Source organism: Bombus flavifrons, chromosome 12 (assembly GCF_040668555.2).
Source record: "Bombus flavifrons isolate JBK064 chromosome 12, iyBomFlav1_principal, whole genome shotgun sequence".
In the NCBI taxonomy this organism is placed as follows: Eukaryota; Metazoa; Arthropoda; class Insecta; order Hymenoptera; family Apidae; genus Bombus; species Bombus flavifrons.
Window position 1 is genome coordinate 6,689,073 of NC_138453.1, and position 24,625 is coordinate 6,713,697.

The window sequence follows — 24,625 nt, forward strand, 5'->3', positions numbered from 1 at the left end:
CGAGTAATTTGTTCTTAAGAATTGGTAAATGAATTCAAACTTACCTCTTTCACCATACCGACCATCAAGCACTTCTGGAAGCGACAAAATTGGCAACGATTCCGTCGGCGTTTGTCAACGGGGCAAGCTTTCTCTGCTAGACACACGTATTTTGAGCCTTTCTGCACGGTTCTCTTGAAGAACCCTTTGCAGCCCTCACAGGTACGCACACCATAGTGTTGACACGCTGCCGTGTCGCCACAAACAGCGCACAATTGACTGGGACTCGGCGGTGCTCGTTCGTTGCTGGTTGTGCTTCCAGGTGACGGAGAACTCACAGAATTTCCAGTGCCTCCGCTTCCACCGCGTGCTTTCGGGGATTCTGTACTGCCACTACTGTCAATGAAAGACACGTTTCTTTAAAATCTCAGAACTCCAAAAGATTACATAAACTTCCTTTCTTTTCGAACGAACAAAGTCGGGAAGGAAATTCATCTCGGATAGACGCGTTAGTCTTCCCAGATAAATACCATATTTTAATGTTAAAAAAGAAAACGAAATTGTATAGTCGCTTATTCGATAATTGATTCATTACAAATGGTTCAAGAGCCTATATAAAATTGTTCAAAAAAGAAAGAATATCCAACAACTACACTGCTCCAAATAATTAAAAAACTTTTTTTTATGTTATATCCATTCCCAGCATCTTATGTTAATGTTTACATTTACGGCAGTATCACACGAACAACATATCAATTTGTACGAAGTCTATAAAACTTCTTCACTTCATTAACAATGGATCCACTCATAATAGAGATTCTCTAATTGTTTTCAACAGTACACATTAACATTGAAATCAATATTCCCCCGTATAATGAAAGTCGGCTACGATTCATTACCTCGCAGACTCTGACCTCTGCGTGGGTAGAGACGCCCTCCGTGGACGAGGCGTCCCTACGACGACGTTGTCGACGGTAGGGTAATTGTCCGTTGGTGCAACCGGTGTGGCACCGCCAGTTATGGTCGGTGATGGACCATACACCATGGGTACAGTGACCGCTGCACCATATGGCGAGTCCTGTCGATGATTCGATGGAGGAGGGACAGCCGTGGTCGGAGTCGGTGCCGTTTCTGTCGCGAAATAACCTTGATGATTATGATGATGTTGTTGTTGCGGAGGAAGTGTTGACTGTTGTTGTTGATGGTGATGATGAAGATGTTGTTGCCTGTGGTCGTGGTAGGGCAATGTGGGTGAAAATTCGGTGGGATAATGTCCGGTGGTGCATGGATACACCGAGTTATCGTAACATTCTGCCTCGTCCATCTTGATACCGAGAACCTGCAGTTCCTGTCTGGTGTACCGTTGAGCCGTGTAGGTTTCTTGGAAACTTGGCAGGGGTGTAGAACTGCTGCTCAGACAGATCAGAATTAAATGTCAGTGGACCGGTCGACTCGTCCGCACGAAATGCCAGCGACGATCTTTCTTCATGCTACCGATGATGATCGTTAAATCACACAATGAAACGTGCAATCGCGTAGAACAAGCTGATTCGCAGAATCGTAAAAGTAATGACAGAATGCCAACTATGATTTATCTTTTACCTATCGGCCAAATCTAAGATTCTATCTGTGAAAGGTGAAATGCAGATTGAAAGCAACGAGCGGTACCTAAGGGAGTCTGGTTGCACGTCCTCGGGAAGAGGAGCTGCTGATGGAGGCGGTTGTGGTGGTTGTTGATGATGTACCGTTTGTTGTGCCTGGGCTGACTCGTCAGCCGTGGGTACACCTTGCGGATTACCCAGCTGTAGTTCTGGAAATGGGTCCAGCTCCTCCGGTAGACTTCCCGCATCCGCTGGATCCGTGTACGAGGCACTCAATAAATCCGCCAGAGTGCTACATCCGAAAGGACTCTAGAAAAATCGCATTGAACTTCGGTTGGATCATTTTCAATCGCGAACTGAGATTTCATTCAATTTTTGTAAAGTCGACAACTATTCAACTATTTAAAGTTTTCAAAGTTGCACCAAACTCGAACAAAATCTTTTTTACGTTTGGCAAGAAGATTTGATAATATTTTAATATTGTTTCGGTGGATAAAGAACATCAATCAACGGTTAATTGGACCACGAAGTATCCGTCGATCTTTGATAATTCAATTCCGTGGTACTGGTACACTTTTTCTATTGTTTCTACAATGTCGGACAACGTCGGGAGAGCCGTGCGAGCGGCAAATCGAAGTACTCGACTGCAAGGCGGTAACATTGTTCGACCACAATTGCGAGCCGTGTCGAGACATCGATGTACAGTTGAGGTGCGCAGTGAGGATGTCGGAGAAGAGCGAAGTGGGCTCTCGTATCGCGTGTTGTCTGTAACTCAAACAGTCACGCGGAGATTCCTACGTTTAATCGAATCGAACGAATCTCTTCTTTCTAATCCAAATTTGCCATACACGTATAAAATCCGTACTTGGTCCACGTGACTCTAATAATAATCGTCCAATATTATCTTGCCCGTTACGAACACCGATGTCTCGATTTATAATCTCCTTCCCTATATTATTATAAACGATCTTTAATACGAATATTACTATAAATATCGGCTGACATTTTACTTAAAGATATTAAGGTCGACTGTCGCGTCGATACCGCATAAATAAAAATATCAGCGTGAAACATATAATAATTAAAGCAACATTTATTTCTCCGAGAAGGGAAATGAAAATCGAGTCGAAGACAACATGGACGCAACAAGGACACGGACGAACGTCTGGCCAGGTAACTATTGGAGGATATCAGTACGATGGAGGTAGGATGGGGTGTGGATATTCAATTTGCCGGGTTGGTTCCGCTTCTGAGCTGACATTTCGTTCATCGCTCCCTCGAGAGCCGACGATCGAATTGTCAGCCTACCATAACCCTGACTACGGCCTTCTAAACGGCCTCTCGAAGCCGTTCAACCCCCCATTCTTCCTTACGAAACTTCCTACGAGCAATTACGACACCATGAAAGCGTGGCTGCGTGTAACTTCTCTACGTAGGATTACTAATTTCGTGGTACAGCTAGACCAAGCGTTGTCAGCCGTTTAATTACGCGTGACGATCCCGCGGACAGACGTTTTCAACGAAAAGACTTTCCAAGACGGAAAATGAACATAAGAGAAGGGATAGAAACAGGTAGGACGACACTGGAGATCCGGGTACGTGGGCAGGAATGCAGATGGTGCGCGATAAGCGAATGCAGATGACGATCAAGAACGCCGGAACGTAGGAGGGCAGATCTTGTTGCGGGTCGAGCTAGACTCGCGGAGTTCGAAGACCACGGGACAGATAAGATAGTGAAATAGTGAAAGTCCCGCGAGCCCGAGCGACCCACTAAATACGGGATTCGATAATTACCAGCTGGTTCCGCCAGACGACGTTCACGTAAATTCCGATCGCGTTAAGAAACATGTTTTCACGTATAACTACGGAGGGCTGTTATTAACAATTTTGTTGCCGATTAAGAACGACAGAGTCTAATTTTAAATCCGAATACACGAAATAGTACTAAAAAAAATTGAAGGCAAGGAGTCACTGACCGCGGGAAAACTTCCGAAAAAGCAAATGCTGCGAAAAACGTGAAATAGGGTAGTATTCTAAAGAGCTACGCGAGATTTGGAAATATAAGAAAAAAAGATGGATCATCGATCGTAATATGACGTTGAGAGTAATGTCGCGCAAAAAAGGGTGCGCGATGCGCATCAGAGTGAATTCTTGCTGACCTGATTATAATTAATAATAAAGAATAAAGGGGAAAGGGTTTGAAGGGCGAACCTGAACATTACATTACCTGCGTCTGTAGGAGAAGCATGCTTGATGCTACCGTGAACGCGGTGGTTGTCGTGGTTGTAGAAGACTGATTCGTGCAGGCGAGAACTGGAACAGTAGTTGTTGCCTGCCGTTGATGCCGCTGGCGATGTGGCTGTTGCTGTTGCTCTACGTCGTTCCGTGTAATAGCCACCGCACGCTGACTACCGTTGCTGTTATCGCTGTCGCCGTTCGGCGAATGCAATTGCCCTGCAACAGAACGCAACACATCCTGAAGCTACTGCTAGCAGCGAGATCGCTTTAAATTCCTTCGACTTAATGCGCCGTTCTTAAACATTATGCATCTTATAAAACCAATTACAGAGGCGGCTAAGCAATCTACGACAGTTCGACTAACGCATCTCTCTACATTTTTTCCTTTCTGTAATAAAACGTCGCTCGCATATAACGTCTATCGAGGACATTGTTCCAGAATATGATGAAAAGTTCTTTGGTCCAAAGCCAACGCGTTTATTGTTTCATGATGAAACAAAGAGGGATGAGAAACTAAACTTTCTGACACGTATTCCCCGAGATGACGCGTTGAATGTACGCGCCAGACTATTTCTATCCTACAAAGGTACCATGATCTTTTCTTTCTTTTGTGTCCAGACGTGACGCGAATCGAGAATTTAGTTAACAACTGCGTACGTACAATATCTGCGATATTGAGAGTGACCGGCGTCCATGGTGATCATCTCTGCGACCAATTTAGAATCGAGAGGCCTCGAACTCGGACGAATTTGGTTCCGTGAGAGACTAACGCGTTTGCACAGATCGATTCTTAGAAGTACGAGTAAATTTCGACCACCAGGCCAAGGATGGCCTGGCAGCCAGTGGAATTCGGAAACAACTTTCACTGGTTCCCGTTTTTCTTGTTTGACGCTACTCGTTTTAACCGGTTGTTATCACTATCTGGTACCGACTTATTAGTCGTCGAATTCTCGTCGTCGACTGAGGTCCTCGACGCCGAGGTTTCGTCCTATATAGGGTAGCTCCGACACCCCAGGGAGACATGAAATCATTGGCATTTAAAATACTACCGTCCTATGCAGACAGCCACCATACCCCCTGCTCGATTATTATTACGCGATATTATCCCTAACGCCCGAGGGATGACTATACCTCGTCCCGTCAACGAAGAGATCGCTCGCCTTTTATCTTTAGAATCTATGCATGAAACGAACCTTAAAAGAACGTAGGAATATAGGAAAAATTGTCAGTATCTGCCATCACATTTCCATCATTTTCATTATCACCATAGTTATTACAATCTTTTTTTTTTTTACTAAATATCGCCTCACTCGATTCTTAGAATAATATTACCACACTTCGTTCGCTACAATTCTCTTACAAAGGCTAGAAATTGATACGTTTCGATTAATTGATACGTTACGTAAAGAAGAACGAATAGAAAGTGACATTAACAAGTGATGGGTTAAACAGATGCATTCTGCTCTTTTGAGTTCTCCATCCTTTCGACTCGTTGAAGGATCAGGGAAGATGCGAACGAAAGATAGTCACGGTCACCTAGACCGGCGATTTGATTGAATTTCGCAATGGGGATCGTGAGAGGACCACCCAGTGGTTTTTCACGTCGTGGAACATGGCATAGCCGAGTCGTAAACGATTCCACCGTGGCGGAGATTAATCGTAGAGGGGTGTAGAGGGTGCAACGTGATTCGATACGATAGCGACACCGGTTATGGCGAATTAAAAGGGACTGCACACAAGCCTTGCTCGATAAGTATCGATGCAAACGCGGCTGGCATCGGATCTATACGGCCATAAATCTCAACGCAGTCAGATCGATCGGGCTAGAAGTCTGTCATTACCTAACGAAAAGTCATAAATGTTGCCTGTATAGCCCACTCTCCTTCTCTCACCCGTACCTTTAACCTTTTCCTTTCCTCTCTCGTTGTAACCCGTGCAAGGTGGTTGCTCCGCCAATTAAGATAGCTCGATCCAAAACAATGAGCCCTATCAGACAGCGAGGATCAGCGAGACCGCGAAGGAGAGGCGCGAGTGGAACCGATCCCACCTACGGGAGCGCATACTAGAGAAAACAGGCTGCACCTGAGCCGGTGTGCACGTGCACGGAAGGACTCGATTAACTTCTACAACGCTAGCACCGACAGCACCGTAGGCAGGGTAAAGGCAGAGGTAGCCAGGGTAGGGTAGCGAACGGACGAGCAAGAGTAGGGTTAGCCGAACAGCGTGTGCCAAGTGGATTACACCGGTATACACGGCCCTCCCACGAACCACGCCTCTCCACGTGCCACCACGTGCAGCCACGCCGCGCACAGCCACTTGCTTCGTTTCTCAACAATTTGCTCTCATGAATTAACCACTCGTTCCTTCCAGTCTCCTGTATCTGCTCTTCCTTTCGCTTCCTTCTTTTCCACTCTCGATCGTCTCGCATGTACCGTATCCAATGAAGATTGGAAGGATCGGATGGATGTGGAACGAAGAGCTTTGAGTAATTTTCTATGTGAATACATAAGACTGCTTTGACAAATAAGATAACATGACGCAGGACTATTAAACGCTGTTTGTGTGTCGCTAGATATAGATGAAGAGAAAAATACGCACTGTCGTAGATCATCGTGTTAATAGACAGATTCCGCGGTTGTGTAATTGAACTGAGGAATTCTGGACATTCAGAAATTGCGAAAGACTTCTGTGTATAGCTTGTAAGAGTCGTTGAGTGATACATATCTCGGGAAGACAGGCGTGAAAATTTTGTGCGATTTTTCATATCGAAACGACCCACTTTCCGCTTGAGAGAAGAGTCATCACTGACGTCACTGTTACTTGGTAGCATCGGACGAGTGTACAGCCACAATTAGGCATGAAATTCCTATAAGTTACGGGCTAATTGCAACGATTGTCCAGTCACGTGTTTTCATTTCATGGCTTACCAAGATAATTGATATCCTTCATGAATAATTCATTCTGGCAGCGAGTTTCTTTCTAACGTGTCGTTTATGAGAAAACCCGTAGCTACGAGGAGAAATAGAGAGAGAGAGATGGAGATAAAGAGAAAGAAGGACGCTATTAATAGACGCATCGGAGGACTTTTCTTCGTTACAACGTTACCTTCGAACCTCGAGAATTATATTGCCGATCAATCGACGCGTCTCGTATGCAGGCACACCTAACGACGTTAGCAACCGGTGGTGGGTGAGCGTGCGTGCACGAGAGAAAGTAGGACCTGATCATGTCTTGCAGCCGTACGCGACATATAATCGCGTACCGAGATATCTTCGATTTAAAGCTCGCATCGGTTCGCCCACACGAGCCGAGCGTCTCTACAGTTGGACGATCGTAATTAACCCTTTCACTACTAAGTAGGGACGGTCGTGTGCCAGCCTTTCGTTTGCCTTTTTCCTTTTAGCAGCTACGCTCATCGCATTTTACTTCCCTGGAAGCTGGCATTACTTTTCCAATTTCTCTTATTTTCACGCCTGATTTTCGCATTCAGAGATTTTAGTGGAGAGATTGTTTTCAAAGTCGGTACTGCGAAGTCTATACAATGATGGCAAAGTGCTATACGATATATTCGGATTTTATTAGATTTCTAGCACGTGGCTCTTAGGATGTTTTAAGTTTTTAAAGAACTTCGTTGTTTATTGTGTGCATCTGTTTTAGGACGTTGATTTTCATTTGCTATGTTGCTTCGGTTACTTGTATTTTTCTTAATATCTTGTATTGTTATTTTTTTTATTAAAGATTCTTGCTTTTGCGTTCTAACGCTTTGTTTTCATTGCTGAGATTCCTTCCTCAATTGTCCTTATATTTTTATCGCCGAAACTCCTTTTTTGCGTACCTTCTTTTAAGCTGAAATTCCTGTTCTGATGTCCTTGCACTGTTCGTTACGGGGAATCCCAATTTCATCACATTGGAATTTACTTCAAGAAAGTATTGCCGAAGGAAAAGAAGCTGTTATTCCATTCGGAATATAGACTGTGGATGAACTAGTAACCATTGATTTACTATAAAGTGGATAATATCCAGTGTGAGTACTCGGTCAGATGGCAATTGTATTAGTTCGGACAATCTTCATACCTTGTTCGGACAGTTCTTGTATATACACAAAAGTTGTAAATATGGGAATGGCACTAAGAACCCTCATACATATTTTCGCTCCATTAATCTACGATAGATACTGTATATCGCAGATTCAGATTCAGAAAGAAATCAGCAAACGTGTTCATAGCAATTAAGATAATTATAAGTGAAAATCATGATTTTAGTACAAGTAACTATTGAGTGACCCTATGAAATAACTATATGATGGATATCATCCATATCTGGTAATTGGTTAAGAGGTTTGCTTGCTAAGTAGTATAGAGTAGTATACAGTAGCTGCGGGCATTTTGGAAATTGCAGAAAAGTCAGGCTCAGAAATTGAATTTCTCATTCTCCGTGAAAAATTCATGATAGTCACTTCTTACAGAATTTAACGAACAGTAAACAAGCTGGTTAGCAGCTCTTTAGTATTATAGCACTCGACTCGATTATTTTTTAATAAAGTACATATACATGTACATGTATCATATTGATTTCAAATCTTGACCCACTTACCTAATGTGCACTAATCATTGCAGATGCTGCATCATCCGATCTCCCTACCATTAGGAGGCGAACTTTAATAGCTATGTACCACTGATTATACTATTAATTTTTCTTAGTCAGTCGTATCCTGAAGGCATCGCGAAACTTATTCAACACTTTCACTATTAAATTGAAATAATTTTCCTTTTTCTTTTTCTTCCTCTCATAGGAGATGAAATTTTGTTTGAATTTTTCCGTAATCCAAATCGAACGACTATTCGAATATTGAGAAATATTTATTTCCGTGTGTCGTGTAATATATGTACAAGTTAATTTCGAATATTTTTTAATAGAGAATATTTCCTTCTGTGTTAATTTAGCATGGTTTCGTGTCATATATCTTTTCACAGCGTGGAAAGTCGAATGAATCACGGGATCGTCGAATCGGACGTAAGATAATTTGAAAGTTTCCATGCTACGTGTACTCTAAAACTGGTCCAGCGTATGCACTCGGTGCAGCTTTCTCTTTCGCTGAATTTAGTGAAAGATTGATGACATCGCAATTAGGATTACAACAATCTCTCCGGGAATCCTGAGTCACCCTCGTGTCGCGATCACGTTCCATCCGAAGCCTGATACGTGCTTATCATCGTTCTCGACAGTTCATTAGCAGTCCATTCACCGAGACCGAATTATCACCGGCTTCGTAATTCGCCGAGTACGGTAACCTTCGCGTAACGAAAAAAAAACGTATCAAAGAAAGAGATTCGTAACCATCCAACATGCTAATCACTCTATTAAACAATCATTTCGCTGGATGTATTCCTCGAGGATTTACCTTTCCTATTCGACAATGATTTCACTGCAATTTCACAGAAAACACACAGCTTGTATCTTTTATTGCTATCATAAACATTTCCACATAGAAAGATACTGCCCGAACCAATAGGCCGCTATCTGCTACGTTCGACAGTACGTTTGGTTTCCTACGTTTACAAACGCAATCCTTCGATCGACAACCTCGAAGAAGGAGCAAAATGCAACGCTTACGGAGAGGAGAGAAGAAACACGGATCGAATCACGGATCCGTGAAAGCAGGACCAGGAAAGCCAAGCTGAAACAAATTGTCCAGATACCCTGGAAAGATTAGATACGTTCTCGGTGGATTGACCTCTCCCGATAAAAGGCTGCTCGATAGCTAGCGCGGCCAATAAGAATACAAAGGCCGTTTCAAACGCTCGCGAGCTAGTCGCGGCTCGCGTGGTCCGGGTTAGAGTGCGGCTTACGGTGTCGAACGAGGTGAAAGAAGAGCTTCGACGTCGAGCTACGTGAGGGAGGAGAGAGAGAAGGAGGATACGGAGAGTCGCTTGCGACACGCAGGCTCGAGCAGCCAGGCTGATAGGTAGGTAGGTAGGTATATCGCCCCCTGACCCCGAAGAACTACCGTGAGACCGGCTTAGCTCCGGCCGGAGCACTCTCCTTTGCTCTCTCGGCGTGCACTGCGCGTATGCACACACGTATACACACCACGCGTGTACACAGGCCAGGCGCCGTGGAATAAAGAAGTGGGAAGGGTACACAGTATGCCGTGACACGACCGAGAAGAATAAGAAGAACAAGAAGAAGAAGAAGAAGAAGAAAGAGCAGAAGAAAGAGAGAGGAAGAAGGAGGAGAAGGGAACGACACGACGAAGGATGTGTGACTCGTGGGTGCAGCTGCAATGCAGCCCGGCTGCATTCAGTGGCACACACAGGACGATAGCTGGGCTTTTCGATGGTACGCCAGGATTATCCTCGCTCGCGAACAAATACCATGCAACGAATTTCGTAATGGTTGCAAGCATGACCGTGGTTTACGAGGAATCTTCTCTTTTTTCCCTCGCTGCATGTGTGCACGATTTGATTAGGACTCTTATCGCGAAGAATCTTTCCAGATTTCTTCCTTTCTCTTTAAGTCGGGCTAGTTTGGATTTTCTTTTCGTGGATTTCGAGGCAGAGATGGCACTGCAGAATAATAGTTAGATGCTGAAGACTCCCGAAGGCTTTTAAGAGAAAGTTGTATATGGACGTGGTTCGGGTACGTTTTGACGGAAGATGAATCGTAATTGTGAGTGTACTAGACAACTGCCGAGAAAATAAAAAAAGATACAGGTTCTCATAAAGTTTAATGACTTTTGGATATCCCCATTCGCTAATCGTACGATAGGAGAAAGTATCTGCAACGTCGATACCCAGGAACGATGTAAGCTGTTTCCCCTGCACGTGGATGCCTCGAGCCGTGACACAAAATCGCCGGCGAATCGCACGAAACACAATGTGTATCACGTTCAACGGTAAAATCACCGTTTACAGAGACACCCTGTACATCCTGGGGAAAGTCCAGCCATAAAGCCACGGCGAAAAAAATTTCTATCAGCGATATGGTCGCGCGGTGGATCGTCGTTCGCCGATATTCGGACGGGTCGACAGAGCAGTAAATTATCGACGATCCGTGAGCGGGAGAACGCGGGAACCAAGCAAAAATCTCCGTGCATAAATCAGCAGGCTAGAAAAGTGCCGGACAATAATTACAGGCCATGGAATTTTACGAGAGACTGTCTTAACGCTCGACCTGGAAACGAAGAACAAACACGACAGGTCAGTAATGATTCTTCGTCGCGTAATTCGCTATTAACTTAATCGAGCATCGATTCCTACGCTCGTTATTTTTTCCCTTCAACGAAATTATTCGTAAGTAAAGACAACGGGAAAGAGAAAATGACGACAGGCGTGAAAAAAGAGAAAAAAAAAGAAGACTCGAACGAAGAGGAACGTGGATGCGGCCGAACGTAGGCAACTTTTTCTAGGCGTCGCGTAAGCAATCATCCTGCATACTTCGGATGAAAGAATAAGCAAATAGAAAACCAGCCGTGCCGCTCGCTACCAGCGTTGCAATTATATTTCCAGTGGCGCATCGTGTTGTGAAATTCGACATAATTTCGTCATCCTTCGGTGGAAAGGAAGGAAGAGCGAGTCAAAGAGAAGGGATACGTTTAAAAAATTCATACACGACGAAGATACGGGAACATACGGATTCACGCGTATCGAAACGAATGGCGTAGGGAGCAAAATGGCTGCACGACGCGGCTCCACCCACATCCTGATCTTCGCATGCGTGTTCCACGCTCTCATATATCGATCCTTTGATTCCTCTTTGGTCGAAGAATGGAGAGGAAAACAAAAGAGGCGACGCGGTAGAATATCGCGAAGCGTGTGCCTTGACAGGCGTCGAGATCTCCGGAGTAGGATCGGGGATTTCCCCGATTTCACGACGCGGTAACCCACGTTACAATTTGTTTGCTGCCGGAAAGTACTTTGCACCATCTATAATCTTTCACGAAGTTAACTCCACGTGATCAAAACTATCACCATGTCTGTTGCAATTATCGTTGCGATAAGAACTCGACCGTTTTATCTACGGAAAATTGATCTATAAAAAAAAAGACCAACGAGAAAAAGAATGAACGTATGACAAAAAATTAGCATAAACAGCTTAAATACGTACGTCTCTGGGTTATTAATATCATAATTAATGATAATAACGTATTTATTGAGTTAGTTAATTATGATAATTTGATTTGAAATTAGTAATTACAATATTATCGAGATTCTACCGCAAACACAAACGCGACAGTGGAGGACCGATAATACACGGACAACTGAAAAAAAAGTACTGACGAAGTTGTTTAATCACTTTTCGTTCACGTTACGTTAAGGAAAAAAGGAAGAGAGAGACGCGTGTGTTGCGAGATGATTCAACGTGTTCGGCGCGAGGGTCGGTGGTGGACAGTTATGCAAGGGGCCGTGTTTGGCGCGTCCGCTTTGGCAGGTTCAACCGGTCTTAATCGCGATCGAGTCGACTTCGTCCGATCGAAACTAGTCAGGTTTCGGCTGGAAACGGCCCCAGACGAAGCTAACGTTTATTACCGACTATTTGAATATTAATAAATGATTTTCTATCGGCACGTGTCAGCTATCGTGTTTCGTACGACGCGCGTCATACTACGTTCACCATTTTTCGATGACTACTAATGAAACTAATCCATTTGCGTTCGTAAGTGGTAGATCTATAAAACTGGACGAAAAGTGAACGAGATGCATGCGTTGCAACGCGTGAAACATACGTTCTAGAGCTCGTAATTGCTTCCAGATTTGGCGTGAGTCTTTCTCGCTCGATCGCTTCGAAGCTAAGGCCTTGGTACGAGACGACGCACAGATGCTAAAGTTGTTTCTTTTTGGCTATTTTTTGGAATAAGAGAAACGAAAAATTTCCTTAGATTTTTGTTACCTTAGCATCGTATTAATTTATATTTGTCGGTAGACTTGGAGTTAAGAATTCTTTAGGATTAGAAGATAATTGTACGCTGATTCTATGAGAGTTGCAGGCTAAATAAGGAATTAGACGGTTTAGCGTTTCGTGAATCTGTTGAAATTCCACGGTGAAAGGATTACGTTGGATACTTATTCCATTTTATTGGCGCAGTCGATCATTCGAGCGGCTTTATATTCCACTATAAATTGTTCCATAGTCTAAAAGCCTTATCTGCTACATAAATTAGACATTCAGGTGCAAATACGAAGAATTTATGCCATGCTTTGAGCATCTCAAGGCTGAGCGCATACATATATAGCAGCCTCGTTATCGCATCCTAATTATTGCACATTTTACCTTCCTCTTTTATTCCTCCTTTTACGCTATTCACGAATCCTTATTACAATCAAGGCTCTGTTCTTCGGTACTTGACATTTGTCAGGCCGTTTCAATACTCCCGTCCATTCACTCGTCGAGCAGCGAGTCGAATCTTCCAGCGGTGATTCGTCCGAAACGAAGCGTCTTCGACACGGCTCGACCGCGATCGGTAATTTGCGATTATCACGCATAATCTCATCGATTTCCAGAAATAAAACACATAGGAATAAATCGCGACTAAGGCTGGAGTGAGACGTCCTCGAGGCGAGACTATCGTCGCAGCGCTCAAGGACGACCACGATTCGTCGCTATCCGGTGATAAAATGCGGCATCCACGTGCGTGTGATTCTCACGCGAATTCGCCTGCTGAAGCGAGCGACGTTACATTCTCGAACATCTCCCTGTAACTCCCTTGCTTGTACGTGCGTATATTCGTGTCGAACGGATCGTTTCCTTTCCCCGTCGCGCCGTACGATACCGGTTGCTCGTCCTCTCACTCTCGTCGTCCAGATCTCGATGATGTACGCACGCATAAGAGCGACTAGGAACGACATACTTTCATCGAATTCGATGCAGAAACGAATTTCAATCGAGTGCGATCGATAGAGGGCGAGAGGGAGAAAGAGAAAAAGAGAACCAGTCGAGGAACTTCTCGCAGAACCTCTCGAGAGCGTGGGTTTCTAATCGTCGTGGTTGAAAGTATACGAACGGAGAGAGAAGTCCGCCATTCTAATTAATGTTTACCGCTCGATCGGCGAATTATCTCCTCGACTGATTCAACGAGATGCTTAGGATATTTATATTTAGTTCTAGGAAAAGTCGATTTACAATGTGTCAGTCTAATACCGAAGCTGCGATTCTTCGATTCTCTTCTTGCAATTTCGATATCGTTTTAAAAAACGTAGTGGCACATGAACTGGAGGACAATTCGAATCATGTTGTTGTTTTGCCTTGGAGTATCAACACCGTAAGGATATATAAAATGTAATAGTAAACAAACTCTGGCTAAAACAATGTCGCCGCTACATGCGACCGTCAATCGAAGTTGAATTTAAACTTTCCGGTACTTCCCCGACCAGTATAAATAAACGAACGCGATCGTTAAGACGACCAGTTTTCAGTCTCAGTCTTGAGCATTTTTATCAGCGATCAGTACGCTGTCTTTAACGAATCAGTTAGTATCGAGCGTTCTTATCGAACATTCCTATAACGACCAGTATCGAGCGATCTACGATTGACTCTGTATTTTGTATTATATTTATAAATATTTTAAAAATACATTTGACGGCTACAATATCAATTAGTCTTGTCACGAATCAACAACACGACCAACCGTCCTCCACAAGACTATGCCATTTAATCGTCGACAGGAAACTTTTAAGTGTACAGGCACTAGCCTCGATTATGTAATCTTAAAGATTCACTTCGATGGTATAAGCAATCGACGCACAAGCGTCACTTGAAAACAGAATTAATTTGTGCACCGGTTGCGGCACGTGCTGGCGAGTTTATCTGCATAACGATCGCCAGAGGTTCCAGACCGCATACGGTCCATCAATTACGTGATTCCTGTAGGTTCGCGTCGCGCAAACTGTTCTCGACGACAGCTTGTCTCGAGCGTACAGCGCTACACCATCACCGGGAGACAAGACGGATCCACAGGAGTTGAGGCTCGAACGGTCGGCTTGAAAAAGCATCGGCGAGATCCCTATCGGTTCAATCAACGCCGTACGAGGCTGTAATCGCGCTTCATCAAGACACGTCTCACGCCTGCTGATCGTGGGGGGTTCACGGTTTTTGTTCTTCCTTCGATCGAGGACAATATTCTCTCGATGTGTAGTCATCGAAATCGTGTAATTGAACGATCAACGGGAACGCTGGAATTCCTTTTTTGCATCGATCGACCGATGTATCGCACTTTTCATCGTAGACACGACGATCGACGGTAACGAGGAACCAATTATAAGAAACACGTTCTCCCTTCAAGAAGCAAGCACGACGAAATCATTACCAACTCCTAATGCGATTCCTCGCTTGCGCAATTTCACTCGTTGTCCCTAAAGGATTCTATTTCTTCGTACTACGACCGAGCGAGCCACCGATCTTCGAGTCTCGAGCGTTAAATCAGACACGGCGGACGTTGCCAGCGAAACGCGTAAATACGGGACACGCGCGATTACACGCGATCCAAGTGGAAGACGTGCTTGCCACCTCGCGAATGTCAGATGCACGAGGAGGCTGCAACCGGTCGACACGTCGAAGAGAAAGGATTTACCGGGGTCACCGCGTCTACGCGGCACGTCACAAGGAAGATAACCACCGACTAATAGGGTCACTTAGGCTAAAGCGTATGTGTTCAATCAAAAAGAAACTTTACCGGACAGGTTTCTTCGTGGCACGAGTATTGGTTGCAATATACCAAGCAATCTCAGGCTGAAGAAACGTTCGTGGGAAACCTGTAGCAAGTATCAGTCCGAGCGATCTTTGTCCGATCCTACGCCGTAAATCCACGTTCGAAACTTGCCAGAAGGTACTGACTTCGTGTCTCGGAACCCGTATAAACGTGTGTCGATTAAAAATTCGTTGTCGCTAATGGTTGACGCGTAAGAAGAATCTCGTTTGCCATTCGTGGCCGTCCAAGAAAAATACACGGCGAGGCCGCGTATGGTATTACGGAATGGGATGAGATGGATCGACGATCTATCGCAAAAAGCTAGATCGAGCGAAGAAACCTCGTGCTCGAGGCCTTTCTTGATTCGGTCCTTCGGTTGTGCGTCTGGTTCTACCTGTCGGATGTCGCAAGCCGGTAGCATCGGCTGGCTCGATTAAGCGATCAAAGATCGATTAAGCGAGCAGGTTTTTCCGTCGCTGTTTTCTAAAGTCTCTCCTCTCACTCGATGAGAAAATCGAAACAGCCGTACGATACCGTAATTGAAATAGCTGACGCCTTTTTGCCACCACGGCGAACGCGTAACATCAACGTGTTCGCCGGTTACATGTCGGTTTAAGGCGAACTATGATAATGCGTCGGCTAGAAAGCGACCAGAGACGTAGAATCGACCCAGGCTAATAAGACTCGATCAATTTTTACCATGTTGTAAACATGAAACAACGACGCAGCTGTTACCTCGTTTGGAACACTGTAGCGGACAAACGTGGAGTAGAATGAGCGGTTACTAGTCAGACACGCGTTCTTAGCTCCTCCCTCCACTAATACATCGTCGCTGTGTCACGAACAATTAATTTCTCGTTTCAAGAACGTTCGATCTACCGTATCCCATTAATCATTCCTTTCGTTAGATCATTTACAGAAACAAAAGGATTACAGAAATCACGTTATTCACCCTTCAGTTTAGCATCCATTTAACGATCTACTGATTTTCCCATACGATAACCGATGCGGCATCAAAACCAGCGAGGAATAGCGAAGTCTTGAAATCAATTCCACGATCTTTTTCACGATATCCGCAGGCGAAATAGCTTTCACGTAATGTCTTTTAACATCCCCACCATAAAATCGAACGCAGTTCGTCTGCCAGGTTCGGGCAAATTCGAGTACGGAAATCAACGAACAGGTAGACATAATCCAACGAATCTCGTAATAGGTACCCTAATCCCATCCAGCTTTCTACATCGCCCGCGGCGGGGACTCGTTCTCGCGCGCACGTTCGCTCTACGCCACGCCAAGCGAATCGCACGACGACGGAACACGCTTCAAGGGCCGAACGTTTCTCATGCTTTGCCGATTCTTTCTTCGTTCCTACTCCCATCTACATCCCCTCTTTTTCGTTTTCGTGCGCGACCATTTGGATGCAAATTCACGACCAATGTATGTCGTCACTTTGCACGAATCGAGCGTATCGAGATGCGTCAATCGAAAGTACCGTTTCACACTTTCTTCCCCGTTTCTCGTTGTTCTCTTGGCTCGGTCGACGATTTGGCGATAGGAAATTTCCAATCTCTCCCTTCGAATGGAAATGAATAAATAAATCCGTTGCTTCGAGGAAGCGACAAAATCGACGGTCTTTCGATGTATCGAACGAATCAGACGCTGATTTAGAGAATAAGCGTGAGTGCGTTAGAAGGTGACTTGACTGAATTCTCCAACTTTCTCAACGATCGTTGCGATCGGACTTCGATCGACGAGACACGTGGCTACCCTCTTTCTGATATTCCCTTTCTAGGTCGTTCGTCATTTCTTATCAATAGATTGTAAATGTTTTCATGGACACAATTAAAAAAATCTGTATAGAGATCTGATTTACCTACTAAATATTATGACAATTACTTTGACTTTTTTCGTATTACATGTACTCCATATGTATATTTTGCTTTCAAATTTCCTATAAATATCCGGAATCTACTAATGAAATTTCTAAGACATCCCATTACGACTTTAATCATCCATAGGTACGATAACCCGAATATCCACCACGCGATAGAAATATGATTTAATAAAAAATGGTTTAAATGCATTTTAAGTGTATGCTTTGAGGAAAATTTGAGTAAAGTAAAAAATGAACACAGAAAGGTGCTCGACAATCTCGTTGTCTATTTTATCGATACCAAAAATATATCTATACGCACACGCGCCCAGTAAAATACGGCCAGGAGCAAGGTAACGAAATACGTAAATGCTGCGAACCTCTCGAACGTGTTTGCTCACGTAACTCGTACTAATGATACGTTAAATCGCCACGAGGGAGTAATTGCAGGGCTGTTCGTCGTGTATGTGCCAAGTAAGTGGCTACAAGTAAGTAACACGTACGTATTGATACGTGATATGTTTCATTGGATACCGATGTGTATTATTCTTGCAACCGGAATAGCGATATTGTGTGTTGAACACGTTCGGGGAAGACAATCGCTCGTCAGAATGCAAACAGGGTGGTACGCCCGTGAATTCTTCCGACACCGTGTAACGCGATAAACACAAGGGGATACGAACGAGTGATCTATAATTATTGGGAAATCCGATACACGTGTCTCAATAATGCAACACCTTGGGTGACTGGCGGACTCGTGAATACCGCCTCCTGTTTACCGTAGCAAGCTTGTAATCTTTATTATTCGCTGGAAAGATTCAATATACTCGTCGCTCAAACATGAAGTACATACTAGCATGGTATTCAGATTTTGATCGATACAAGCTCTGAATTTAGAATCCAATTTATCGATGACGGAAAGACCTTTTATTCTATGGAACGGCAATTCCCATCGGGTTGACGCGTCCAATGAAGTACTTAACCGTTCCATACCGATTCCTTTGGCACTCGAACGACTTGACTCGAAAGATAATCATCGACCGGCACAATGCAGACGGCTTGACCGTAGTTTGAACCCATCTGACACGATCGTAACGCGATGAATGCGAACAGATAAAGGCTCGTGCATCGCCGGGCAAATTATAGTCGCGGCCGCAATTTCATTACGAAATCTAAGCAACACACGTGGGCAAGCATCGCCGATAGAGCGTGAGAGTCTCGAACTTTTCATCCGCCAACTTTTTCCCTTTCTTCCTTCTACAGAGTTCTTATTATCGAATTTTTCGAATAACTCGCCGCGAAGCGTAACCACTATTGGGCGTGATCACTTTCTTCTTGTCAGTCAATTAATACATCAACGCGCTCTCTTGTACATTTTCAGCTCCGACAACGTGGCTGCTTATTATCGTATACCGTTTTACATCGTATGCTTAATATCATAATCATCGTCTTGTTCCGGAGTTTTCATATTTCTTATTACTTTACACTTTATAGCGACGTTTAGGCTTGTTCTCGTAAATGCTGATCGGTTTTTGCACGGGGAAACGTGTCTTTCAAATCATCGTTCGAATAAATGATTACGTAAGAAATTAAAGTGAAAGCGGTCCGAAAAATAAAAGAGAAATTAACTCCTTGTGAAGAATTAATTTGCATAAAATTCGAAATTACACATATTCTTTGACTCAAAGATTTTGAAGCCGTTGCAAAACGAAGAGATCAGACAGTAGAGTGGGTGCGCACTAGACGGACACGCGTTTCTTTGGAAAACACGCTACTGATACGGGTGAAAATCGCAAAAGAACGCCTAAAACTTGGTACGGGATTTCGTACGGAGTCAATGGAGCGCAATGAGCAAAGTCGGAACCGGTTACAATCCGTGTAATTGCCACGGTAAATTTAGACGAGGCGAGGAGCGAACGAGCAACTCCGCCGGTCTCTGTCCACTTTTAAAAGCGCTCGCAGCTGTGAGGAAACACGCTCGATTCAACGGTATAACAAGGCGGAGGTGGCGTAGGTATTCTATAACGTTTTAATATCCTTTTACGATAATTTACCAGATGATAAATCTGATTTTAATTTTGAACGAAGGCGATACTTCTCGAATAGAACGAAAATGAAGAAATAAATTCGTTGCTTCGAAAAAATCGTTGAACAATAAAAAGAGATCGTGGAACAAAATAGAAGCAAGTGTAGAAATTGCAAATGTTGGAGGTTTGAATGCCCTTGGAGAAGGTTGTACGAGAACTGACGACGAAAATCGATGGTGAAACTGGTGGTGGGCCGTGGCGAGATACGCGAACATAATGAAATGGTTGAAGGTGAAGGACGAACTCTGCAACCGGGTGATACAACTATTCGGTAATCGTCTTCAGTGATCGTCCTTGCGCGTTGTCAAGAAAAATCGATCACCAAGTTACCCAACTTGTAAGACAACGCGGAGAAAACAACCAATCTTTTATCGTAAATATATTTGAACGTGTACATCTCACAATGAAACGAGATAATGAAGTTATGAAAAAATCCTCTATTCGCGTTCATAAGAAGAGAGAGGAGAAAAACGCGAGATCGATGCAAACCCTAAAGCGGCGTCTCGAAATGGCTCGTTTAAATAGGTTAATGTTCCAACCAGAACAGATTCCGTTTCTGCATCATGTGTTAATCAATCAATTGTGAATTGAAACGAGCCTGCTATCAATGACCGTCACGATTCATTCAACGATCAAATATTTAGCTCGATTATTTCGAGATCCAGAACAGGCTGAAGAAGAGTCGATTTCTTAATATATATCGCGTACAGGCAGCCGCCAACCTCCGCTTCAAGTGAGTTATACCGCTCATTAATCAAAGGAATCAATGTGAATTAAGAAACGCAACGTGCCACCTGTCAAACAATTTCGCGAAATATAATGCGCCACTCACGTAAGCCGACGCGAGTTATTAGTTTCATTAATCAGCTGCAACCTGGCATTAACGTTAATGAAGAAAACCAACCACTACGGGAACCTGTTGCTGTCCCTTCGACGTGTTAATATCCACTGAATCGACTCATTGGACCGTTCAGACATATTTTTTCCAGAGTACATCCTTAACATCCTCGACATTGAACAAGTTCTCCTCGCACCTCAGGTTTAACCGAGCGATCCAATTTTCTGTTTATTTTCTACACCATCTCTTTAATCCACGTGGAAAATTGTTAAATCGTTAGATTGATTTTCAAAGGCTAACTGTATAGATAAAATTGGAGTCTCTTAAGCGTGGAGAAAATGCGTGGTACTGTCTTCCGCCTCCTACTCTGTCCAGAGTTAGACATTAAGCGCGAAAATCCATAAGCGATAGTGAAACTACTTGAATAATAATTATCAATACCATGGAACACGTATTAACTCAACTGCACCGTCAATAATTACTAAGCACTATCTATTTTAACACCAATTTATACCGCGAGAAAAACTAATCTGAGAATCTCCTACGATCTTTCAAACTCTCAAAGAAACCAACGAAAACGGAAAACTCTATTTCTTACAGTCCTTTCTCCGCGGTGTGTAAAAACTTCTCTAGATCGTTGGTTTTTCGCTTTCCCTCGTAAAATCGAAGCAACCCGTTCTGTCATTCGCGTAACTTTAATCCAACCGAGAAAATGCGTTATCGTAGAGCAGCTTTCCGGGTCGATCCCCTATCGATTTCGATTTCTCCTTGAAATTTCTCCACTGTCGGTGATCCCCTGGTAGCGATCGGCGGAATGGCAACGCGCGGTGGCGGTAAGAGAAAGGAGAAAAAAAAGGGGGAAAGAAGTGGAGAAGGAAAGACAGCGGCAGTAACAGCAGTCAAGACAGGCCAGAAGCGTGTGGCGGCGTGCGGTAGCGTGCACGTGTGCGTGCGTGCCGGCGCGACAACGCGCTAGATAGGATCTCTCTGGTTGGTATGCGCCAGAGCAGGCAATACGCGACACCCATACCGTGGTCGGAAACGAGCTGCAGGTTCCGTGACCCCGAAACCAGGGATACGATCTCCCGTTGATAGCCACCGCCTGGGAGAAAAGCTCGTTGTTCGATAGGTCTTGCTATATAGCACGCGAATCTAATTGCACGATAGACGACCAACATAATTAACGGATATTAACCGCTTTATTACGATGTCCGGATCAGACTCGGTTCAATACCACGAGACGATTGGGTCGATTTACGAGAAATCGAATAAAGTTTACACAGGAGGAGAAGTTGGAGGTACGAGCTTTCTAGTTAAGTAGATGGAAATTAGAGCGAAATCTATGGTTATGCGCAATAAATAATGTGAGGAGATATCGGAGTGGGTGGAATGTTATTGCGTCAATGCGTATGGATTTTTGTCAGTAAAAAAAATTCGACGGTATATATCTATTTATTGGTGTTTCAAATGATTACCGCCTACGGTTTTCAATTAGCGTCTAGCATCACGCTAGATATTCTGCTAGTAGCAGGAAGTGACGCGATACCTACTGCATTTTTTCTTATCGACGTAAATTAATTACGCTTACACGTCCCGCGTAATTACGGGATCGTTTATAAGACAACGAAACGAGTGTAAACTAATTAGTTCCTGTTTAGAAAGCGTATATTTTAGAAGCTGACACTGCAAGACACCCACACCACGTGGTACAATGCTCGAAACCTGTCTTTTGTCGTGATAATCAGGAACGCGCCGAGTTGAAAGAGCCGCGCGCGAGTGATATAATAGTCGAACAGCACCATCAACCGCTGTATGCATCTAATTACATCTAGATAACTGCTAATGACCGAAACTGCAGCTTTCAAGTTCGTCGTAAGTGTTAATCAGTTTATCCTCACTTCGATAGCTACGCAATGCTCGATAATACCTGGCTGTAGGCGGGTTCATCCTCTAGAACATAATTGGATGTAAACACGAACGTCCGATCCGATCGAAACGCCGTGCATAAATCATCGATGAAAACGCGGCATGATAATCGGCTGGACAGCGCGATGCAACCTGGTCGTGTCAGTGCATTATTGGCGAAGAATCGCGATACCGAACGATCTATACAAACACCCGTCACGCGTAAATCGACCGTCTGCCGATGCGCATAAAGTGGATGTACCTCGTAGACGATTGTGCTTTACTAACATGTTATAAATTCAAAGAAATCAATTGCGTCAAGTGGTTGTATGATAGTGAAAGTTACGATGCTTGCAGATATCCTGCATGTGATATTGATGATAATTTATTGTAATAAGTTTAATAAATCGGTAAGTTTGTTGGACCGAACGATTCGTGTAGATATATCTTGACGAGGAAGATATTAAGATAGAAATAGTTCGATTGTAGGCGGAGATGTGGCAAAGGTCAGCCACTTTTTTTTAAATAGAACACTGCACGATTTCCGCAGCTCATAAATGAGTCAACAATTGTCAAATCGAAATTAGCTTTCATTCAAATGTTAGCTTGGACACTTTCACGAATCCCGGCTTCTCTTCATTCATCTTGGCGAGTACGTATCGACGGATTATATTACAGAATCCTTTGAAACTTATTCGCATGCAAGTGTATTTAACTAATTGGCATTAGTAACAGGTACCTGATTGAAGCGAATATAACAAAATTCGTCGACACGTCGTAATTAATGTTAGAGTCATCGACCTAATACAAGGGAAACTATTCTCCGAATCTTGTTATATAAACCATAATTGTAAATTTATATCGAATTACTTGGTACATCTCATATCGAACGTGACTTATTCGAGCAATTTTCTTACATTTCTCCAGAAATTCATTCTCTTGTGCATATCGACATGCAACCCAGCATCCGTAAGCCAATTTACATTTCGTCGTGCAGAAGCGATGCCGGCAGCTTAGCAGGGATCATACGTGAACGATTCAGGAATCCTGAAGCCTGGAAGTTAACGAGCGCGCAGCGAAGATGCCGCGAGGATGCCACGAAGACACCGGTAAGAGGAATCGTTCGTACACGAGTGGCGTAGCGTGCAACAAGCAAACGAGTGATTTAGTCGCTTAGATCGAGGTCCGCATACCGAACGACTGTGACCGACTCAGGACGGATCGAGACCCCGTTGGGCCTCGAGGCCTCAAGGCCGGCGAGCTCGTAAAGCCAATTCGTGCCTCTCCCTCGTTCGACCAAGCGGATTTTCATCGCGCCAGACGAAGACGTGCATCAGTCACAACCTGCTGCAACCACTTCATGGCTACCAGCCAGTTGTACTTACGTTCCTCCAGAAGTACTCGTCTCGTTAATGTTAATGTTTGCAAATTGTGCGTTACGTCTGGGCACCGATAAAATTACAGCACGAGAGTGAACGTCGATACTGTTCTCTTCGACTCTGAGCAATTTTGTAAATTTTTATTGGACGATCAAGTAAGCAGAATTTACGAAGATTTTTAGATCGATTCTGATACTAAATGGATTGGTAGAAAGTTGAAAGAAGCTATTCGAAGCTGTCGCTCTTTTATTCGAGAAATTATAGATACGTATTGTAATAAGCGCGTGATTTACTGGCTACTTAAAAAAGTAGCTGCGATCACCTTGGCAAATAACAGCACGCCATTAATCTCCGGTTGAATTCATTGCCCTATCTTTTTTCAATGGGTTTTTTCCCTTCTTTCTCGTCCACGCTAATTTATCGTTGTTAAACAAGCTATGCTTACGGAAAGCCGAGGAGCACAGATTCACGAGAAAGATAGGCTTCCCAGTGTGTCCGCGGAACGCGAAACTGTGGAGAAAAGCAGAAAACGCGCGCGCCCCGTAAATTGGGACACGTAGCGCGATTCCACGAAATTTTATCTGATCAAAGTCGCTCGGGCAAATCAAGCGCGGGCAGACACACGCTCGACGTTGGATCACGAGCTGGAAAACAGAACGACAATACATCTGATAACTGCATCAACACCAGCTGGCCGAGTTCGCGCGCGATCCATTGCGAAACAATCGAACGCGAGGCCTTTTCTACGATCGAACTTCGACATCGCGGTAAAATTTTTTACTCGTAGCACGTTAAAATACTCCGAAATTACACGGCTCTGTGCGTTTCAACGTTTCCTTAAAGAAATTCAATAGCTTTTCTCTTCTTAATACTTTTCTGTTCTTCAATTTGCAACCCTCTGCTCATTTGCAATCAGAAATTCGTTATTCTTCTTCAATCTTTACCATGTCAATTAAAAGATTGTAACCCAATGAAGATTCTAAGTTTAATTATCAGAAAAGCAAAGAGAGTTATTTAAACCAACCCATCCTTTTCCACCTGT

General features: G+C 43.9%; 1 protein-coding gene across 5 annotated transcripts in view; it reads right to left on the minus strand.

Moving 5' to 3' along the window:
• The window catches only part of Hr38 (Hormone receptor-like in 38), a 41,377-nt gene that overhangs the window by 6,805 nt on the left and 9,947 nt on the right, over window positions 1-24,625 (minus strand). For 4 of the 5 annotated variants that reach the window (XM_069124847.1, XM_069124849.1, XM_069124850.1 and 1 more), the window contains exons 2-5: window positions 3,808-4,034; window positions 1,648-1,889; window positions 879-1,388; window positions 45-375 (exon numbers count right to left, since the gene is read on the minus strand). In XM_069124847.1, coding sequence (XP_068980948.1) covers window positions 45-375; window positions 879-1,388; window positions 1,648-1,889; window positions 3,808-4,034 — 1,310 coding nt within the window. The remainder of the gene's footprint in view (window positions 1-44; window positions 376-878; window positions 1,389-1,647; window positions 1,890-3,807; window positions 4,035-24,625) is intronic. The other variant, XM_069124848.1, reaches the window with a different exon arrangement.